Source organism: Leptonychotes weddellii, chromosome 11 (genome assembly GCF_054177405.1).
Source record: "Leptonychotes weddellii isolate Sample4059 chromosome 11, ASM5417740v2, whole genome shotgun sequence".
In the NCBI taxonomy this organism is placed as follows: domain Eukaryota; kingdom Metazoa; phylum Chordata; class Mammalia; order Carnivora; family Phocidae; genus Leptonychotes; species Leptonychotes weddellii.
This window is the reverse complement of record NC_138379.1, coordinates 59797355-59819525: the sequence shown is the minus strand read 5'-3', so window position 1 is coordinate 59819525 and position 22171 is coordinate 59797355. Positions and strand designations below refer to the sequence as shown.

Below are 22171 nucleotides of genomic sequence, written 5' to 3'. Positions count from 1 at the left end.
AACCACTACCCACTAGCTGCCAACAGTACCCCTGACTTGTGACAATGAGAAATGTCTCCAGACATTGCCAAATAAACCTTGAAGGGCAGAACTGCCAGCAGTTAACAACCATTATGCTAGATCAGTAGTTGCCCAACACAGCTTACAGTGCCCTTAGGATAGTGCTTATACAGTCTTCACGATGCTCTTTATGAGAAGGGAGAATTTAGGAGGCACGAGCAAAGGTGGAGGGTTACAATGCCTAACTTGTGTTCTGGGGACCCTGATCTCATGTCAGTGGGAACACCTCTCTTTCAACTAGCCTGCATATGAGGGTTCTGCTTAAGTGCTCATGGATAGGGCGCCTGGGTGGCTCAGTTGGTTAAGCGACTGCCTTCGGCTCAGGTCATGATCCTGGAGTCCCGGGATCGAGTCCTGCATCGGGCTCCCTGCTCGGCAGGGAGTCTGCTTCTCCCTCTGACCCTCTTCCCTCTGGTGCTATCTCTCATTCTCTCTCTCAAATAAATAAATAAAATCTTTAAAAAAAAAAAGTACTCATGGATATCGTCACCTAAATATGTATATATATATATATATTTTTTTTTTTTCCTACTCAACTAGAATACTTTTTGGAATTCCATAAAAGTTATTTTGGCTACTGTGAGTTCCTGAATACTGTCATGTGGTAGAGAGCTTTGGAAGAGAATTTGATTCATTTTCAAATTCATAAATATTTTCCATATTTGTAGTCATCCACTCCCAAATAATAGGGTTTGGATATGAATTAAAAGAAAAGGTAGGATAGGGTACGCCTGGGTGGCTCAGTTGGTTAGGCATCTGCTTTCGGCTCAGGTCATGATCCCAGGGTCCTGGGATCGAGCCCCTCATCGGGCTCCCTGCTCGGCAAGGAGCCTGCTTCTCCCTCTCCTTCTACCTCTCCCCCTGCTCATGCTTTCTCTCGCTCTGTCAAATAAATAAATAAAATCTTAAAAAAAAAGAAAAGGTAGGATAGCAGTATAAAGATAAAACAAGTTAATCAAGAGCTAAAATGATGTAAGAATATTCTCAGATATTTGACATTTTCGTCATCTGAATGAAGGATGATTTTTTTTTTTTTTCCTATGGAATCCTAAGATGTGAGAATAGGAACAACCATACATTATTCTTGGAGGAAACATAATGGTTTAGTGCCTACTTTGGGAACTAGGATGTGTTTGCCTGGGTCGGGGGGAGACAGTCGAGTTCCTCACCTCAGTGAGGCTCTGTTGGATATACAGCACTCCTGAGTCTCCTTAAGAGCAGCAAAGGATCATCACCCGCTGCCCTGACTCTGGAGCCGGACTGGTGAGCCCTCAGCACTAAGCCTCTGAGGCCAGTGCAGGCTTTTTTCAGAAGATTCAAGTTCATGAGTGCATTGGATGGAGGCAAAAGTTTGGACACCTGGAATTCTATATTCTCCCCAGTTTTCCTTCTTTCTTACTTTTTTCAATTAAGAAAAGATTTTTCCTTATTCCTTCTGCTTCTTCCAGGCCACTTCTTCAGTTCTCATAAAGGAACATGGTCCTTTGAAAATCCTCTGAGGAAAAAAATGAGAAAGAAAAAGCATTTTTCTATGACCTAAAATAGTTTGGAAAATACTGCTTCATAAACATCACTTGTAGAAATTCATAGTGCCTCTTAGCATATTAATAGTTCTGAGAAGTTCTTTAATAAACAATCTCATTAAATTATATTCACCCACTTACTTAATACTGTCTCACTTTCCCTCATTTGGGTCTTGGTATAAACTAGTCTGTTCGCCCTTGGGAACCAACTTCTGTCTGCTTCTTCTACTAATTCACACTCCAAATGCCTGACACTCTCTTTGCCCGGGCGGTTCTTCTCATCTTTCCCACCTCATTCAATGTAACTTCTTGAGGAGCCTTCGCAGACCCTTCCTAGTAGGTTGTTTCTTGACCTTTTCCTCTTATAAGTGCTTCTGTACAGTCTTCAACACCAGTGACCTTAGATTATTTGGTTAATGCCTCCTTATTCCTAACCAAAAGGTCCAGGAACCCTTTCAAAGATGCATTCACAGCACAGTGTCTGGGACACAGAGTAACCCAATGCAAATCTGTTGAAAGAGTGAAAACACCTAATATATAACTAGCATTTGTGATCTAGCTTGAGAAATACTTTATAGATAGATTCTCTTTTCCTCATCTTTTTTTACTGTTGTTGTTCTGTTTTGGTATACTCTTACTTGGAAGGTGAAGCTAGAGAAGAGGAAGTTATAGGGATTAAAGAAAAAGGAGAAATGCTTATGGCTGAAGTGTTTACAGTTAAAGACTAGATTGCCAGCTCTGTTCTGAGTCTAATCTGTAAGGTCATGGTGGCTATTTTTCTTTAGCTCAGAAGAAGAGGGGGGATGTACTTATGGCAAAAGTGGTTGGGGGAGAAACACCAAAGGCAAAAGGAAACAATCCATGAGTTTTTCTGGTCAAAAACAATAGGTTCTTTTTCACCTTCCATCCCCTGTTCCCTGGGCTAACAGTGGAAAATCCCTTGTTCCTAATTTCTGTGCTTATCTGACAAATGCTATGAATATTTCTTAGGAAATAGGTCTTCGTTTTTTAAGTTTAGGTTGTGTATTCACATTTGTTCTTATTTTAAATATCTTTTTTTTTTTTTTGGTATCTGTATCTCATAGTTTAAATTGTAACAATAGTTGGCTTCCAAAAAAAAAAAAAATGTTAAGGCAAAGGAAGTTCTTTTCATCAGACCATCTGTGTACTTGTGTAGGCTTAGGAAATGGTTTATAGCCTTCCCAGATTTTAGGGGGTTACTGGCTGGCTCACTCCTACTATCCCCCAAGGGAGTTTCTATTTTCATAAGGGGGAAAAGAGGCAAATCTTGCTGCTGCCTAGGAACGAATTTGAGTAAAGCAAACAGTTCTAAGCTAAATTTTACATTGTGCTGTTATGTTAATGTATTGTCTTTTCCTGCCATTTCTTTCTTTTTGTCTAATTACTTCGACTTGGCACTTACATGTAAAATGCATGCTTCTCAAACATTTTCACTGGGTATTTCCCTTAAGGGTTCCTGTGAAATAAAGCAACACAAAGCAATTTCCCATTTCCTGATTCCCACTAAAAAGTGTGTAAACACTTTATCTTTGTTAAGGATCATAGTCCCTACTAATTAAGTGCCCAAGAAGTTCTTGCATAAACTTTGAAAATATTGTAGTTTTAATTTTTATTGTATTCCTATGAGACATGTATTGTTCATCCTGTATGATGCAGAAAATAATGTGCCTGAGATTAAATAACATGTCCAAAGTCACACAGCTGGTTAATGCCACAGGTGAGATATAAAAATGGACCTGCCTGGCAGAAAGGCACGTTGCTAGCTAGCTGTTCTGTGCTCTCACCTGACTCACCATCCATTGACGTTCAGGGCATTCACATATATATATATTTTTTAAAGATTTTATTTATTGAGAGAGAGCGTGCGCACGCTTGCACACACAAGCAGAGGAGGGGCAGAGGGAGAGGGAGAGAGAATCTCAAGCAGTCTCCATGCTGAGTCTGATGCAGGGCTCAATCCCACACACTGAGAACACACCACAGAACTTGAACCATCTCAACAGAGGCCTCCTCAGGTCTGACAAGAGCTCTGCCTAAAATGCGAGTTCAGAGTTGTCCTATGTTGAGGTCAAGAGGTCAAACCTTTGTACTCTCCAGTGACCAGTCGTTGGAGGTCAGATAGCTCCAGGGAGAGGCACTTGGATAGAGGCACGGAAGCTTCGCTTCTGTGGGAGCCCTGAGATCATGACCAGAGCCGAAATCAAGAGTCAGACGCTTTACCGATTGCGCCGCCCAGGTACCCTAAGGGCATTCCTATTTCTGAAACTCCCCTTGCTTTTGGAAATCCTTGTTGTTGGAGTCAAACAACAAAAAAGAATTGCCATTTAGGAGAGACATTTACTGAAACTATAAAAATGTTAGAGAAAAATGCAGTTGAAAGTTCTGGATTGTCCATACTACTAAGCCCTTCTCTATTGTGGAGCATTAAAGGTCAGATTCCCCTGCTAGAAAAAAATCTAATCCTTGTTTTCACATACTGTGCCAATGTACAGAAAAATCAAATCTATAAAATATACAATTATAAATTCAGTAGTTTCACTTTCATTTTTAAAAATGGAGATAAAGCTTTTAAGACTAAAAATACAAAAATAAGTACAAAAGATAAGGTACAGAAGCACTGTAGTAGGTCTCACAATTTTAGTCAAAGTACAACTAAGTTTTGAGTACTGATTTAATTAGGAATCCAGAGGTTGGGAGTGTTAATTGCTTAAAGTGCTTCAGTGTTTCTTACGCTTGGCGTTGACTTTCCTACACAAGGAAGACGTGCTAATCTGGTGGGTTTTCCCAGGAAGCTGTGACTGTTTTCTGCTAATGCACCTGGATTCTCTCAAGCGGAACCACCAGGCATATGTTTGCTTGACAGGACTGATGGAGATCAGAGGCCATTGTGTAGTGTTAGACTGGATTTTGGAATCCTACAGCCTGGATTGGAGGCCTAGATCCCCCATTTAGTACTATGACTATTGACATCTTTAACTTTGGTTCACTTCTTTATTAAGTGTGGTTAATAGCGGCACTGGGGTGGCTCAGTTGATTAAGCGACAGCCTTCGGCTCAGGTCATGATCCAGGAGTCCCAGGATTGAGTCCCGCATCTCCCTCTGACCCTCCCCGCTCTCATGCTCTCTCTCTCTCTCAAGTAAATAAATAAAATATTTAAAAAAAATTTTAAAAATGTGGTTAATAATAGTAACTTCTCTATGCAGTTACTCTGCATCTTTTAGATATAATCAAGTGCTAGGCATGGTGCTTGACATATAATAAGTTCTCAGTAAGTTTGCAACTATTACGGTTCTTATTTTAGAGAATGGCTGGAGAACCAAGACAGGATTAAACTGAATTGTTTTGTTTTGTTTGCTTCATTCTGCAGCATGCAGTAACTAAATTCTGGCCACAGATTGGTTGAGAAACAGTCATTTGAGGGAACTGAAGATTTGCCTCCTGTGGTTGACTAGCCTGTAGGATGAATGTCTTAGGTTGGGTTTCCTGGGAAACAGACTGAAAGGTAAAGATTTTCCTGAGGAAGTTTGTGGGGAGTGTGCTCAGGACAACATTGATAAGGAAGGAGGGACTGAGAACACACCACAGAACTTGAACCGTCTCAACAGAGGCCTCCTCAGGTCTGACAAGAGCTCTGCCTAAAATGAAAGTTCAGAGTTGTCCTATGTTGAGGTCAAGAGGTCAAACCTTTGTACTCTCCAGTGACCAGTCGTTGGAGGTCAGATAGCTCCAAGGAAAGGCACTTAGATAGAGGCACGGAAGCTTTGCTTCTGTGGCTAGCCATTCCTGGGGAGGGTCTCAGTAATGAGCTCTGCAGGAAACACTTGGAACAGCTGGGAGATTGAGGAATTAGTGTTTTGATCCTGAAAATTGGGGGTGGGGGGAGGAAGATCTGAGCAATGCACCACAGTTTCCACTACAAATGACATTTAAATGTATGTCTTTAACTTATATATTTATATTCGTTTATGTATTTATAAATATATTAAAAAGTGTGGTAAATATATCTTTTGTGAGAAAATTCTTCTTTTTTAAAACTTGAGTTTAAATATGAGACACATAAAAAAAATCCTAGCTTATCTAAATTCATTGAACTTTAGAAATGTGTAGTCCAAGGGGATTAAGAGGCACAAACTCCCAGCTATAAAATAAATAAGTCACAGAGATGAAAAGTATAGCTTAGGGAATATTGTCAATAAGATTGTAATAACTTTGTATGGTGGCACATGGTGATTACACTTATCGTGGTGAGCATTTTATAATGTATATAATTCTTGAAGCACCATGTTGCATACCTGAAACCCATATAATATTATACGTCAACTATACATCATTTATAAAACAACTTGTAGTGCAAACACCAACTTTTTTTTTTTTTTTTTTTTTTTTACTTATTGTTCGGGAGAGGGTATATCTAAAGCACAGATTCTTTAAGGGATCAAAGTAACCAAAGTAACATGATTGATGAAAAAGTTAGATCCAGAATTCATGTTTTCAGATTCTTCTCCCTTTTTAGACCTTTATGGGCTTCAGATCTTGATAGAGTTTTACATTTTGTTCTTCAGCTATGTAATGGATCTTTAACGGTGCTTTTCAGCCATGCTCTATAATTACCAAAGTTTGGATTTTCTACCAAAACAAATTTTCTATCAGGGTATGCTTTCACCTAATTTAGATATGCAAATCAGAGATGGCTTTTAAAAAGCCCAAACTTAAGAAAGCATGAAAATTACTGCTTCCTATGAGATGTAGCATCTCTTAGTGATTACCTGAGATGGACGTTAATTTTGTTCATTGATATTCTTCGTGGATTCTCGATTAAAGAAATAACGTAGACTCTGCTTTTTTGTGGATGTAATTGATTGCAGTTTGCATGAATACCTCTATATCCTTTCATTATTATTTGTATTCAGAAATACACATGTGCTTTCCTGACATCTGTATTCGAAGTTGTGTGATTCACTATTTTTAAGCTGGGATAGCCTGATTTCACATATTTTTCCATGAGTCAGAGGCAAGTCTAGCTGTTAGTTTGTTATTGTCTGTGCTTTTTCATAGCAAGCCTGCACTTGCCATCATTTTGCTGCTTTGTATTTTTAATCTCTTAACCAGTTGCTTTGGGAATAGTCTTTCCAGTTTTCAATGAAAACCAGGCAAGAATGGTCATGGATTCCTTAAAGATTGGTGAAGTTTTTGTTAGGATTATTTATTTCATTTCATGAGTTTAAATACAACCAGGAAGTCTGCATCAGCTGTTTTGATCTTGGGTCTTGCTTTCATTTGTGTGATTTCTTAATGAAAAAAAAATTGTTTTTCTCTAGGGCTTCACAAATCTTTTCCTTGGGAAACTTAGAAACTCAGCTGGGATAGATGATAGATTAGCAAGGCAACGATGTGTCTTAACCATAGACCAGACACAGTGCTGGAAATTGCCCCAAAAAAGTCACTAATGTCCATGAAACATAACAGGATATCTGAAGTCTCTGAACATTAAACATCATCTAACTGCTCTAGTTTGGCTCTTTTCCAGGGGAAAAGAAAATATTCCTTCAGTGCCTAATGAGGGCCTACGTGATAAATATGAACTTAAATAGGTCAGTGTATTCAGGGAAAACCAGCTGTTTAATATTAAACTTGATTTATCCTATTGGTATTTTTAGATACCTCCTTTTACCTAGGTACAAAAGAGAATATGATGAATAAAAGCTCCCTTCTTGAGTCACATCTCCTTCCAGCTACTCCCCCATTTCTCAGTTCTTCAGTTCTGTTTCTCTCATTTTCTCTTAAATCCACCAACTTTTTGCCCACAGCACCCTACAAAAACATTTCCAAGGTCAGCAATGACCATGTGATTGCTGAGTCCAGTGGTCATTTCCCAGTCCTTGATGGACTTGACCTCTCAGCAGCGTTTAGCACAGACAATCACTTGCTTTATTGAAACACTTTTTTCATTTTGCTTCCAGGACATCCAACTCACCTGGTTTTTCTCCTCATTTTCTGGCTTTTACTCAGTCTCTTTTTGCTGTTTCTTGTCATTTCCACAACCTCTAAATATCAGAACACTCGATTGTCCATTCCTTGAACCCCCTTTCCTCTCTAGCTAAACTCATTTCTCTGATGATCTCATGCAGTCTTACTGATGCATCTGGGTGCTATCATCTCCCAAATGTATATTTCCAGCCCCACCTCCAACTCTAAAATTCAAGCTCATGTATCCAGTTGTCTGCCAGAAACTTCCACTCGGATGTCTAAAGGACATCTTAGCATGTCTAAAACTGAACTCCTAACCTTCAGCTTCTCAAATCTATTTCATCCACAGTCTTCCTCACCTCAGTTAATGCCAACTCCGTTATTCAGGTTGCTCAGGCTGGAAACCTGGATATTATTCTTGATTTTTGTCATTTTTTAAATATAGTCAATAATCTGTCCACACATTTTCTTGTCTCTGCCTTCAAAACATGTCCACCATTTCCGCAGTGGCTCCTGGTCCAGTCTATTACCATCTGGATAGCCTGCTAACTGGTTTCCCTCTGTCTGCCCTTGTTCACCTACCATTTAATCTTAACAAGCAGCCAGAGTGATTATTTTAAAATGAAAATCAGATCATGTCATTTCTCTCTTCAAAATTGGCCAGTTTACACCCTGAGTTATACCTGATGCTTATTGACTTGCATCTGTATAAATGTGTGTCTGTCTATGTGTGTGAATGGAAGAGGGAAGGTCAGCGTGGCTGGAATACACTAAGAAAAAGGGAAGATGGAAATAATGTCAGAGAAGTCATGAGGGGTCAGATTTTATGGAGTTTATAGAACATTTCGAAGACTCTGGGTTTTACTTTAAGTGAGGAGGGGCCACTGGAGGCTTCTGAGTAGAGGAATGGCATGATCTGACTTACTTTTTAATAGGGGTTACTCTTTTTTTTATTTTAAGATTTTATTTATTTATTTGACAGAGAGAGAGGGAGAGCGAGAGCAGGAACACAAGCAGGGGGAGTGGGAGAAGGAGAAGCAGGCTTCCCGCTGAGCAGGGAGCCCGATGTGGGGCTCAATCCCAGGACCCTGGGATCATGACCTGAGCCGAAGGCAGACGCTTAACGACTGAGCCACCCAGGCGCCCCTAATAGGGGTTACTCTTGCTGCTGTGTTAAGATTAGATGAAGGGAAATGAGCAGAAGTAGGACGACCAGTTAGGAGGCTGTTGTGGGCATCCAGTTGAGGTATGATGATGGCTTGGACCAGGGAGGACAGTGGAGCTGGTGAGAAGGGGTCAGATTCGGAATATATTTTAAGTGAGCGCTAACAGGATTTCTTGATAGCCGGGGTATGGAATGTGCAATAGAAGAGTCAAGGTTATCTCCCCAAGTGTTTGGTCTGAGCAACTGGGGCTTCATTGAGCTAGGGAAGGCCATGGGGAGAGCAGGTCCTGATGAGTGTCTGTAGTGCTCAGTTTTGGAACGTAAATTCGAGATGGCATTTATTGTGCTTTCATTAAATATTTGCTGGGCTAGTCAGCAAAGTCACTGATCTCAGCAATCTCAGCTCTCCTTTCCACTGAACAGGTTATTCCTACATCTAGAGCCCCTTCTGGCCTACCTCTACTTGTCTTTGGGTTTGTGGAGGAAGAGTTGCCTGGCTTGTGCTTGGGGTCAGATGATTCTGGGGGTCAGGTTATCTCATATATAGACGTGAACACAATTCCTCTTTTTCTTTTTTTTAAATCATAAGCTGAACCCTGGCTTCCTTCTATTGCCTCTGAGGCCTGTTGTGAGGGAAAGATGGGCTTGCTTCTCAAGGTGATCCCCTTTATGAAGATAGTGGGATTTAAGCTTCATATGTTTCTTCCATCAGTTTCCCAACCACCATCTCATCCACATTTCACCATGCCAGATTTTGTTGACACCTCTCCATTGTTGATATCATACCCCATGTTATCTTTGCTGTTTTAATTTGTATTTTTGTATTCCTAAACCATCATTTTAGTGTTTTGTTTTTTTGAGGGAGTTGAGATAAATACACACATTCCTTCACAGTTCATAAACATTTCATTTACATACTCTTCCAGGATCTTTCTGTTTAAGATGGAGTCTATTTTTTCATGCAAATATACGAGTAAACACTAATCTTTTTTTCTTCAAGTAAACAAGTAGACATTAAAATATTGTATTTGTCAAAATGTTTAGAGTCATGATGTTGCATTAATTGTGATGGGTTCTGTGCTCCTGGCTCATTATCTCCTCTCTTACTTTTAGAACAATCCTCATTTGTGAAATTGCATGAGCTCCTAGTATAGTCTCTGGAACACTTTGGATTCATGTTTGAATGTATGAATAAATTATAGAAGAATTGTCCATCGTTGAAGTCCTTATTCATTCTCAGGTTAATTCTCCAATATTTTACTGAACTGATGATATTTGAATGCATACCCACTATGGGTAAGGTGCTATGGAATATAAAGTACTGACTTAGAAATATTTCTTGATCTCAAGACATTGTAAATATATTTTAATACAGAAAGAAATTACATAGAATTAAAGAGGTGAACCATAATAAAGGGCATAGTAAAATAATTTAGAGGGTCAAGAAAGTGAGGAATTTTCATGGCAGGGGAAATCAGGATTTCTTCATGAAAGTGGTGGCATTTGAGACAAGTCTTAAGGATTTGCTAGAGTACAGTATGAGAAATGGGAATGGAGTCATTCTACATGAGTAGACTAGTAAGTGGAAAAGTGAGAGGCCAGGGAAATGTATTAGCTGATCCATGTTGGCTTAGCTGGATTAGAGTGGTCGAGGAGGAATATGGAATATAAAGTTGGAAATAATTTGGAACATGTGTGGTTAGTTATAGACTGTAGGAAAGAAGGTGGATGTTTTTCCTTAGGAGGACACAAAAGGTTACTCGATAGATTGCTGTAATCAGACATTTTCTTTGGTAAGGTTATTTTAGAGGACTTGAAAATTGATTGAATGCTGGCAGGGAGAGATATATATGATATTCCTCTGCGACTTGAGCTTCTGCTCTGATAAGGGCATAGGTTCTATGTCCAGAGTAAGAGAATCAGGAAGAGAGGACAATTTGAAAAGTAAGATAATGAGAATTTTAAATATAGAGTGAATTTCAGGTGGAAACGTCTAGCAGGCATAGAAACTAGAGCTTTGGAAGAAGGGGTTAAAAATAAAACCTGACAAGATGATTAAAGACTCATATTCTGTGATCATTTTCTCTAGCTTAAGAAATTTGGTATATTGAAAATAGAGCATTTAATATAGTAACATCTACTTTAGAATCATTTTTTTTATTATTGCAAGATTCTTGATTTAAAAACAAACACATTGTGGCTTTTAAATTTCTTTTCCATGTTGAATAAATCATTCTGCAGTGATATCATTTTTACATGTCGTTCTCAAATGTAAGATGATTACGTAATATCTGTTTATATTTTTGTGGAACTGTTATAAAATCATTAGTCATTTGAGCACTTTAAAAACTCAATGCCATATTGAACAAATAATTTGAAGGAAAACATTTTTACTCAAGGATATCAAAATAGAAATTCCTCCAGATCTGTTCTTTCGTACAAATTTGGTCACTTTATTTTCTTATCCTTAAACTGGGTGATGTGTATTTTGGTACATATATTATGGTCCGTACATGAGCCGTACTCTTTCTCTTCATCTAGGAAACTTACGTGAGACTAAATTGAGACTCAGCAGTGTCTTATTGTTTACATTTTAAATTAGGTTTTTAAAGATTTTATTTATTTATTTGAGAGAAAGAATGAGATAGAGACAGAGAGAGCATGAGAGGGGGGAGGGTCAGAGGGAGAAGCAGACTCCCTGCTGAGCAAGGAGCCTGATGCAGGACTCTATCCCGGGACTCCAGGATCATGACCTGAGCTGAAGGCAGTCACTTAACCAACTGAGCCACACTCAGGCGCCCTTAAATTAGGTTTATAAAATATTTAAAATTATAAACATTACAAAGGCTAATAATAAATTTAAAAAGGAGATGTATATGATTTGATGAAAGGAGATGAAAATGATTTCTCATTTTCTGTCTTCAGTTTTGCTTCCCAGAAGTTAATATTCCTAATGCAATATTATGTATTCCTTTCAACTTATTTCTCTGTATAGGAAGAAACATTCATATCTGTTTTTATTTTAATAATATAAGCTTAAGTACACATATTATCCTGAAACTTTTTAAACTGAAAACTTGTCATAAGCATATTTCCTTATTAATGTTCTAGGGGAGGTAGATAGCCATAGATATCTGTACTTTACTATTTCTCTTCTTTGAGAAGTTTTTTTAAGCACTAGTAAAAAGATAGTGAGGAGACATATCTAGAAACAAGTTGCTATGGCCGATGTCAAAAACGTCTGTGTTCTCCTCTAGGATTTTGTTGGTTTCCTGTCTCACATTTAGGTCTTTCATCCATTTTGAATCTATTTTTGTGCATGGTGTAAGAAAGTGATCTTGGTCTTGTTTCATTCTTTTGCATCTTGCTGTCCAGTTTGGTGTACACACATACCCACACAGAAATATTATTCAGCCATAAAAAAGAATGAAATCTTGCCATTTGCAATGACATAGATGGAGCTAAAGAGTTTTATGTTAGGCAAAATAAGTCTGTCACAGAAAGACAAGTATCATATGATTTCACAAAACAAACAAGCAAAGGGAAAAAAAGAGAGAGAGAGAAACCTAGAAACAGACTCCTAACTATAGAGAACAAACTGATGGTTACCAGAGGGCAGGAGGGGAGGAGGGGAGGGGGGTATGGGGGAAACAGGTGATGGGGATCAGGGAGGGCACTTGTGATGAGCACCTGGTGATGTATGGAAGTGTTGAATCACTGTATTGTACACCTAAAACTAATATCACACTGTATGTTAACTAACTGGAATTTGAATAAAACTTTGAAAAAATTAAAAAAAAATTAAGATAGTGAGGAAGCATTAAAGAAGCACTACACTATGTTTTAAGCAATATTAGTGAATCTGAACATGTTTTTGTGCAAAGCTACTAGAATGTGATTCTAAGATCTCCAGTCATTGTTTCAAACCACACGTGCTGAAACCATTCTGTGTGTTAATCTGGCAGGCCCCCTTCAAATTTGAGGCAATATGATTAGGCAAAGACTATGTTAAATTCTGTGTTCTTCTTCCTAGTTAGTTTGAAAAAGTATCAGTAACTTATAAAGGTATTATACCCAGAGTTTGAGAGAAACAGTACTATGTTTTATCTCTTCAAAATCAGGTCAGCCTTAAAAACTGTACGGATACATTTGGCCAGCCTCACAAGAGGGAGGCTTGTAGGCTCATACAGGACTGGAGGGGATGTTATCACATGTGAGTCTCTTTTACAATGTTTGCACTGAAAAAAGGGACTCGAGATATGAATATTTGAGAAGAAGTCAGATGCACACTCAGGCACCCCAAGACTAACTTTTTTGCTCTCTCTTCTGATACCTTCTTGGCTTAGATCTTCTTTTTATAATCTAAGGGTTAGTTCAAAATGAGGGAGACATCAAGTGACTCATGGACAAACATATTGGTAGCTTGAGACTCTGTTGGGGTTCTTGCTTTCTGCGAGCTACAAATTTTGCTGCATAGAGGCTCTGGCCAGCGTTAAATAGTATGAAGTAAAAATGATGGGTGGTTTTACAGATCACACCATCTTACTAATGGTATAATTATTAAGATATACTAGTGAACAAAACTTAATGATCTCAGAGTTATTAAAAACCAGAATGCAAATGAGATAAATATTAGAGTCACAATTATAAATGAAATAACATTTTAATAGTATAAATAATATTTAAATAATATCATTTCTTTAAAAATTTTATTTATTTGTCAGAGAGAGAGAGAGAACAAGCAGGGGGATCAGAAGGCAGCGGGAGAAGCAAGCTCCCCACTGAGCAAGGAGCCTGATGTGGGACTCGATCCCAGGACCCTGGGATAATGACCTGAGCTGAAGGCAGTCGCCTAACCGACTGAGCCACCCAGGCGTCCCTAAATAATATCATTTTTATAGTATATTTTACTTCTTTTAATATTTTTATCGTACAGTAATGATTCTATTAGAAACACTGATTGCAGAAGAGTAGTTTGGAAATTCCCCATGTCACATCAATTCCCAACCCTGACCATTTATTACATTGTGTACTTTTTAGTACATTTCTGATTTGTGGTGAACAAGTGAGCAATACCTATGTTTTTATTTTAGTGTTCTCACTGGTTTCCAAGCTTCCTTTCTTTTTTGACTGTGCGTTCTTTACATTTCTCCACGGTGTCTTCATCTCCCCTTATTTCCTCTTCTTATAGCATCCCAATGCTATAAGACCTACATATGACCTACATTAGTTGGCTGACACAGTGAGCTTGAGGATCTTGACTTGCTTTATGCAACCCATTCTCCATCACAGGGCCCCAGGACCACATATGACTTCAGCTCATATTTCCCCTGAATTCTTATTGTTGTACGTCGATTCTAGTAATCTTTAACAAATAACTTTTCTTCCTCCTACTCCATTTGATTTCTCATGTGACCCTTACCCATTTTCCACGTTTGCCTTAGTGGAGACAGTGACTTGCCATAGTTAAGAACAATGTAGTCAGATAGACTTGGATCCAGACTAGGTCTCATCTTCTTACTAGTTGTATGATCTTGGGCAAGTTCATATTTTTAAGTCTCAATTATTCAGTTTCCCTAACTATGAAAGACAGGGATTATTGTGAGATTTTGGAAATAAGGAACTTGGCACTGCCCTTGGCACATGATACTCAGTGAAAGCTTGGTAGTTACAGGTTTGAGAAGTTACCAATGGAAAGGGGGGACTAATTTCTGTAAAAATCAGGAAAGGACAAGATATTGTGTGATAAGAAAGGGATGTTTTAGGAAGTAGGACAGTTGAAAGAACTTTTATCATACAGTTAAAAATAATAGTGTGTATAAAGTTACTATCCATAACCCTTAGGTTAGATGTGTTTTCAGAATTCAGAATTTTGTGGATTTTAAAAGGTATGTATGTTTCATATATTACATAAGATCTCTAGCAGGATATGGGGTAACATTCTTAAACAAATGGATATTTTTTTTAAGATTTTATTTACTTATTTGAGAGACAGAGAAATAGGGAGAGAGAGACAACATAAACAGGGAGGAGAGGGAGAAGCAGACTCCCCACTGATCAGGGAGCCCTATGCCGTACTCAATCCCAGGACCCCAGGATCATTACATGAGCCTAAGGCAGACTCTTAACTGACTGAGCCACCCAGGTGCCCCAACAAATGGATACTTCTGTAGGAAAACACTTCTGTATAAATTTTTATACAGAGGTATTAGCCTCCCATCATTACCCTCCCATAAATTCAAGTCCGATAAATGCCACCAATTGAGTTATGAAAAAACTTACTTTTCACAGCGTTTGAATCTGGGGATTACAGATGAGGGATTGGAGTTTTGAAAAATAAAAGGAGATTCTGCATTTCCTTATTGTGAGCCAAAAATTATTCTCTCATTTTAGTGATGTGGGTGTTTTCTACATTTTGTAAATGTGGGGCTGCAGATATTTTTCTTACTTCCATAGCCACACTCATTCCTCTTCCAGCTACCCTTGCCAGTTCACTCCAGACTATTTCTTCTGAGAATTAAGGGAGGGAAGGAAGTAGAACTTTTTAAGTAGGAGTTTCCTTGTTGGACATGGAAAACTCAGGTCATGTTGGGAAATGTTTTTTTCTTTATTCCTGGAATTTGTTAAGATGTGAAGTGTATAATAATATCTGGAGAGCAAAAGCAAAAATAGTCCCATTTCTTCCTTTATGGTTAAAAGCTCTGTCCTTTTAAATATTTTAACTCAAAAGGCATTTTGGCAATATTTGTTGTTAAATGTGAAATACTGACAATTTTAGACTATGTGTATTTTTTTATATAAATACCTATGGGTTTTTAAAGAAATGTATACTGACTTACCGACGGGTCAACATTGCTTTTTTCTTCCACTAATTAGGATCTATATCGATTTTTAGTTCATTCCTTTCTATTTTCTATTGATTTGGGGGACTTGCTATGAGAATGAAAATTGTAATTAAATCATAGTTTAGTAATACATAACTATTACTCAGAATTGATTCCAGGGGTTTTGTTTTTGTTTTTTAGTGTCCTACTGAAACCAAAGCAACATTTGGGGTCCACCTTAAAATAGTAGGAGACTGGACAGGTATGTGGAACATAGAGCTTTAAGGTACATACTTTGAGAATAATGGGTCATACAATAGTTTGCATGTGTTTAAGTAGTACGACTACTAGCATATATGGAAATGTGTATATGTTCTCAAGCTGTTGTTTTGTTTTCTTTCTTTGCATATATAGTTTTGATAGTCATATTTTCTTTTTGTAGGATGCATTTTTGGAATTCAAATACCTTGGATATCAATAATTGTCAATAATGTATTGTTTGCTGTGTTTGCAAATCATTGGTTTCTGTCTACTTGTCAGGTGCACTGGCAATAGTGGGAAGAATGAAATGTGTTTTTTAGAAAATATGATTTTAAAATTGGTTGTTGGTTTTACTCTCAAAATAATCAACACCTGGAATTGGGATTTATATTGAGATTTAAATCTTCCAGTTCTTGCATGACTTTTTTGTGGTATTACCTATGTGTATATATCAACTCCACAGCATCTTTGGAATAGTGGTCATTTTTAATAGCAAATCTATTAGTGATGTGTTACTCATTTATTCAATAAAAATTTTTGTATTATCTGAGAGATGCATTATATTAAGAGTTCTGAATAAATAAATGAAATATTATTCATTCTTCTATTCTCCTGGTCCAACACAGTGACTGAAAAGTGAGTGCTCATCAAATGTTAGCTTGTTGGCTAGTTGTTTAGTTTGGTTGTTCAAAAGAAAGAATGCAGATTTGGACATGAATGCAAGTGTAAATAAAAATATTTTCTAATTGAGTGCTAAATTAGGAGCAGGAAATTGGAAAAAGGTAGATTAGTAGTCTAGGGTTATAAGAGGAGCTTCACAGAGAAGAGGGACTTTGAGCTGAACCTTGAAAATCAGGCAAATGAAGAAGGAAGTAGGTCATTCTAGTAGAATTCACAGCATTGTCAAAAATCAGGGAGGGTAATGCATAAACCATATCTGAGAAAGGTGAGTCAATCAGCCTAGTAGAAGCAAAGATTTTATTCTTGGGAGTACTATGGAAAAGACATTGAGAGTCAGCTCAGTGCAGATCTTGAATGCCTTGACAAGATACTAAAATAACTTAGAGATGCTAGAGAACTTTTGAAAGATTTGGAGCATCATAACAAAAATAGTATTAATAATTTGCTAGTTGGATGGATTAGAATCAAGGAAAGACTTACTGGTACTGGAAGGCAGAGGAGAAGAGTCAGTGGAGGGGTGGGAATGGAAAGAGGACTAGAAGGAATGGATTTGCAAGCACAGGTTTAAGAAGTTAGCACTGGTAAGGGGGGACTAATTTCTGTAAAAATCAGGAAAAGACAAGATATTGTGTAATAAGAAGGGGGTATTTTACAAAGAAAGACATTTGAAGAGCTTATATCATACAGTTAAAGATTACAGTGTGTAAATTCTTTATCTATATAAAGGGCAGCCAGCTTGGAATTGGAGACTTGATGAAAATGGAGAAAATAAACAACATAGTATTTAATGGGCAAATGATGAGATTAGTCAAAAGATCTTTGAGCATTATGACCTATTCAGAATTAGGAAAAATCAGGCTTCAATAGATATAGTTTATTTGCTTGCACTCAAAAGAGATCACGGTAGCCCCTTCTTAGAAAAACACTGGTGTAATATGAAAATAATAATTCTCATGATAAGCCCAGAACTAGTTGACATAATCATAGTTGTTTTGCAGTATTTGACAAATAAAGAACAAGTAAAGGTCTTCTTTGCTAAGAATCCCAATCAAATAAGAATTAACCAGTAATGAATGGTAATTGATAAAACTCTATATCTGAAGGGAAGCAGCACAGTGAAGATATAATTTAATGCATCACGGTAAGGAGAAGCTTCATGATGGATTGTTACTAGCTATTGTTACTGAGTTTCTTCATAAAGTTATTTTCTGTTGTCAGTAGCTCATTAAAATAAATGATTACCTCATCATTTATTTCAATCTTTCCTTTTATGAACACCTACTAGTTTTAATTTTATCCTCCTTTTTTATGTACTGTGCCATTGAGGGAGAAACAAGATCATTCTATTCAGAGTTCAGTTCCAGTCAGATGCATTTCAATTAATAAACCTTCGTGGTTGTTGACTTTAAATATTTGTTGACTTGGAAAAAAATGTCAAGCGTTCATGCATAAAACCCCTAAATGATTCTGCACTAAATAATGTCTGGCACTTCAGTTCAAAAAAAGGTTTAGCTATCTCAAAACAATAGAATTATAATTATGGAAGGAAAACTGGGAACATTACTCCTAAGATCATTGGGTTTTGGTCTAAAAGAATTGATTAAAACTTAGTATTAAGAGCAATAGGGGTAGGAAATACCAAAGGGGTGCTTAAAATTTGAGTATCAGCGGTTTGCCTTTCTAAACTGACAGATATTTTACAGTTATCTTTTTCTTCCCTGAAATATGTTCTGCCTTAGGCAGGTCGAAAGAATAGGTTTTATACTGCCCCATGGATGATCTTTCCAAGACTAATCAGTGATACCCAGCAGCAAAGTGACCAAGAAGCAATTTAAGCAGCTGCATATCCCAGGACAAGGAGGCCTCAAAGTTTCAGATTTATTGTCTAGCTTTTTATTTTAACCAGGACTCTTGTTGCACCCCTTAAGTATGTGAAAGACTCCTTAAGTTTGGAAGACCCTTCAAACCTCAAACACGATTTACGTTTTTCCTTGAAATGATGGTGGTAGAGTGGGTAGACTAAATTACTCAAGGGGATTTATCATCATATTAATATTTTGTTGCTTTTCTAGAATCAGTCATACTTTCCAATTTCAATACATGGTCACAGATTGCCTACTGGTTTGATTATCATTCTAACTATCCAAAATGTTTTGTTATTTTGTGCATTAGATGTCATTACTATTGAATAATGTCTGAGATAATGTTATACTGTTGGTTTTTTTAGTGTCTAAATAGCAGCTTACTCTAGAGAGGTTAAGTTTTACTACAAAAGCATTATATGCATAATATCTGCATTGAAATTAATCTAAAAATTTTGTCTCTTTTCCAGTCAATAATTAATGGATTGACAACTGGATAAATATGCAACAGAGGGCTTATTGCATATATCATATAATAGCTTTTCCTTGAATCAGGGGTATCAATTTCTGTCAATTTATTGTCTATTGGAAAGTATTGCTATAATCAGAAGATATGGTTCACTTTGAGGATCAAAAGTGGTAAAACAGGGCCTTATAACATCATGAATTTGCCTTAATACATAATACATTGATACTAATAGTACAAGTAACCTTAGATAGGACTTTAATTGAAGACTAGACCAAAAAAAGAGTTGATAATTCTCTCTCTATTTATTTCTATGTCACCAAATTATCCAGGTATATATTATACTTCATCTAGCTGATTGTTTATGAAAAGATTAAAACAGAATGTGTGTAATGCATTTAAGGTATTTTTTTTCATTTGGGGAACTCTCTACAAGTTAGATTATGACCACACAAATTATAATAATGTTATTATTTTCTGAGAATGTGTTTTAGAACAATTGTGGCATCCACCTTATACCACATGTATCTGTGAATGGCTTTTGGTGGCTATAAAAAAAAGCAAAAAATTAAAAATACTCTTCTTGAATATCAACCCTATTTTGGAGGACATGCCCAAAAAGCAGATCCAAAATAAGTTTGAGCTTTTTTGAACAGCACAAATCATACTTGGATATATGAAATATCTGGGTTTTACATAATGCATGTTCACATAGTGTAAGGTTTAGCTTAAGCCCATAATAAATATGAGTTTTCAATTGCTACTTCTACAAAGGAGTGACTAGAAATACTCTTTGTTGTTGTTTTTGTTGCTTTGACTAGCAAATTAACATGGTTAGACATTTGTGGAAGATAACATTTAATCTCTTTGTTATTTAGGCTAATAATTAAATAGTTATTAAATACCTACTGTATACCAGACACTGCATTGTGTCTGGAGATACAGAATTGGCCAAAACAGACAAGGTCTCTGCTCTCCTAGAGACTGTATTCTAGTCAGTAGAGATCTCCAATAAACAACAACAACAATAAAAAAGAAGGTATAATATGTTAGATAGTGATAAATGCTATGAAGAAAAATAAAGGTAAGGGAGTAAGAATGATCAAGGGTGGGAGTGCTGTTTTAGACCGGGTGTTTAGTTACATACAAGGAGATGAGGGGATGTCAGGTGGATTTCAGGAAGAAGTGTATTTAGACTAAGGAAAGAGTAAGTGCAAAGTCCCTGAGGTGGGAATAAGTTTGGATACCCAAGGAACAACAAGGAGGCCAGTGGGGCTGGAATAGAGATGGAGAGGGAGAGAATAGTAGGAAATAGATCGGAGAGGTAAGCAGGGCATTGGACACTATAGGCTATAGGAGGACTTGCATTTTTATGTGATTGAGAAAAAAGGCATGGTTTAGAAATCTACATCTGAATGATACTATTTTATTTTAATACATACTACCTAGTGGTTGTCAGGCTGAGGTTATTTACTTATTTTAAATGATTGCATTTAGGGAGAAGGGGGAAAAGGTGGGAATTCAGAGAGTGGCAGAAAACAGGTCAAACTTTTTGTTGGGGTGGGGAATGTATCATCATTTTAATGATGCTTCAGTAGTGGTTTTATCTCCTGCCATATGGCCCTTGTTTACGGGGTCTGGTAGCCTGGTACCCCATCAAGCCCCTATGATGGTAGTAGCTTCTTTCTATTCTCTGGATTTCCTCACGGTCTTTTAACTTCAGTTCTTCCCTCACCTAAGTTACTAGTTCCCTGTATTAAATTCCTTCCACTTAAATTATGTAGTCATTCCTGGTTTTGGTTGGATTTGTACCATTACAGGAGGACTGCAAAGCCTCTTTGAACAGAGCTCTGAATCCGGAGGAGTAATAATGGGGGAGATGAGAGAAAGCATAAAAACCCTGAAGCAGGCAAATGTTTGTGATCAAGGACCAGTTAGAAGTGCATTGTTGCTGGAACTGAGTAAGTGGAAATGTTGTAGGAAATAAAATCTGAGGTTACCCATGGACCAGACATGGTAGGCACTTATGGACTTCAGTTTTATTTTAAATCTTATAGCGAATCATTGGAGGATTTTGATTAGGGTCTGACTCACATTTTAAAATGGTAACTCTGGCTTTTGTATAGAGAATATGATGGGGGTAAGCTAGAGTGGGAATTAGGTGATGAGTTTAGAGAGAAGCCCTTACTCCTGTCTAGACAAGAGAAAGTGCTAGTTACACATAGGGTGACAGTGACAGGGTCATGAAAAGTGGATGGATTATAAAGGTATATCTGACAGCTATTGTTGACGGATTGGAGGCGGGATGTAAGAAGAGTTAGGAATCATGGGGTGCCTGAGTGGCTCAGCCGGTTAAGGGGCCGACTTTTGATTTCAGCTCAGGTCGTGATCTCAGGGTCGTGGGATCGAGCCCCACATTGGACTCCACGATTAAGGTGGAATCTGCTTGAGATGCTCTCTTCCTCTCCCTCTGCTCCTCCCCCTGCTCTCTCTCTCAAATAAATAAATAAACTCTTTAAAAAAATTTAAAAATTTTAAAAAAAGAAGAGTTAAGAATCAGAGATAATCTAAGTATTTAGAGTAAGTAAGTGGATGGACAGTGCTGCTGTGTATTGAGTTAAAGAACTTTGTGGCATATCAGGGAGCACAAGAGTGGGCATTCAAATTCCATTTTGTACAGTTTAAATTTGAGATGCCTCTTAGACTTTCAAAAAGTAAGGTTGAATAGGCCATTGCATGTGTGAATCTGGAAGTCAGGGTAGAGATCCAAACCTGGGAATTATTGTATTCATGGATCAGCTAGAATAGTAATTTTCATCTATGTAAGATTTATAAACATTTAATATGCATTTATATATATCTTACATAGTATATGTTATGTGTTTACATTGTATGTATTTGCCCTGTATGTCATTACATTAATGTACATTTTATAGCAATTTATATTCATTTTATAGCATTTTATATACCCACTTTACATTCTTAAAATGCAATTTACACAAATGATTTTTAAAAACCAATATATTGGTTATATTGGTCCTAACCTTAGTATAAAGAAGCTATTAAAATAAAATAATTTATAGTAAATGATTTACATTTCATATTTAAATTTTCAAACATGACTATACTAGAAGTCATAATGAAATATGTGACTTAACCCACATACAGAATGATCATGAATAAGACAGTTCTAAATACAAGATCCCAATACAATTGAAATACTATGAACACTATTTTCTTTATGGTGTGATTCTCCAAAATAGTGAACTTCTTTTGGTTAAGTTCTAGACACAATAGTTTACAATATTACTGCAGTTTGCAGGGTGGTTGCAATCTTGGG

General features: G+C 37.1%; 1 protein-coding gene across 1 annotated transcript in view; it reads left to right on the top strand.

Moving 5' to 3' along the window:
• NOX4 (NADPH oxidase 4) overlaps positions 1 to 22171 on the top strand; it is a 139680-nt gene that overhangs the window by 54754 nt on the left and 62755 nt on the right. Inside the window, exon 9 of the mRNA XM_081797335.1 lies at positions 15763 to 15823. Within this exon, the coding sequence (XP_081653461.1) occupies positions 15763 to 15823 (61 nt within the window). The remainder of the gene's footprint in view (positions 1 to 15762; positions 15824 to 22171) is intronic.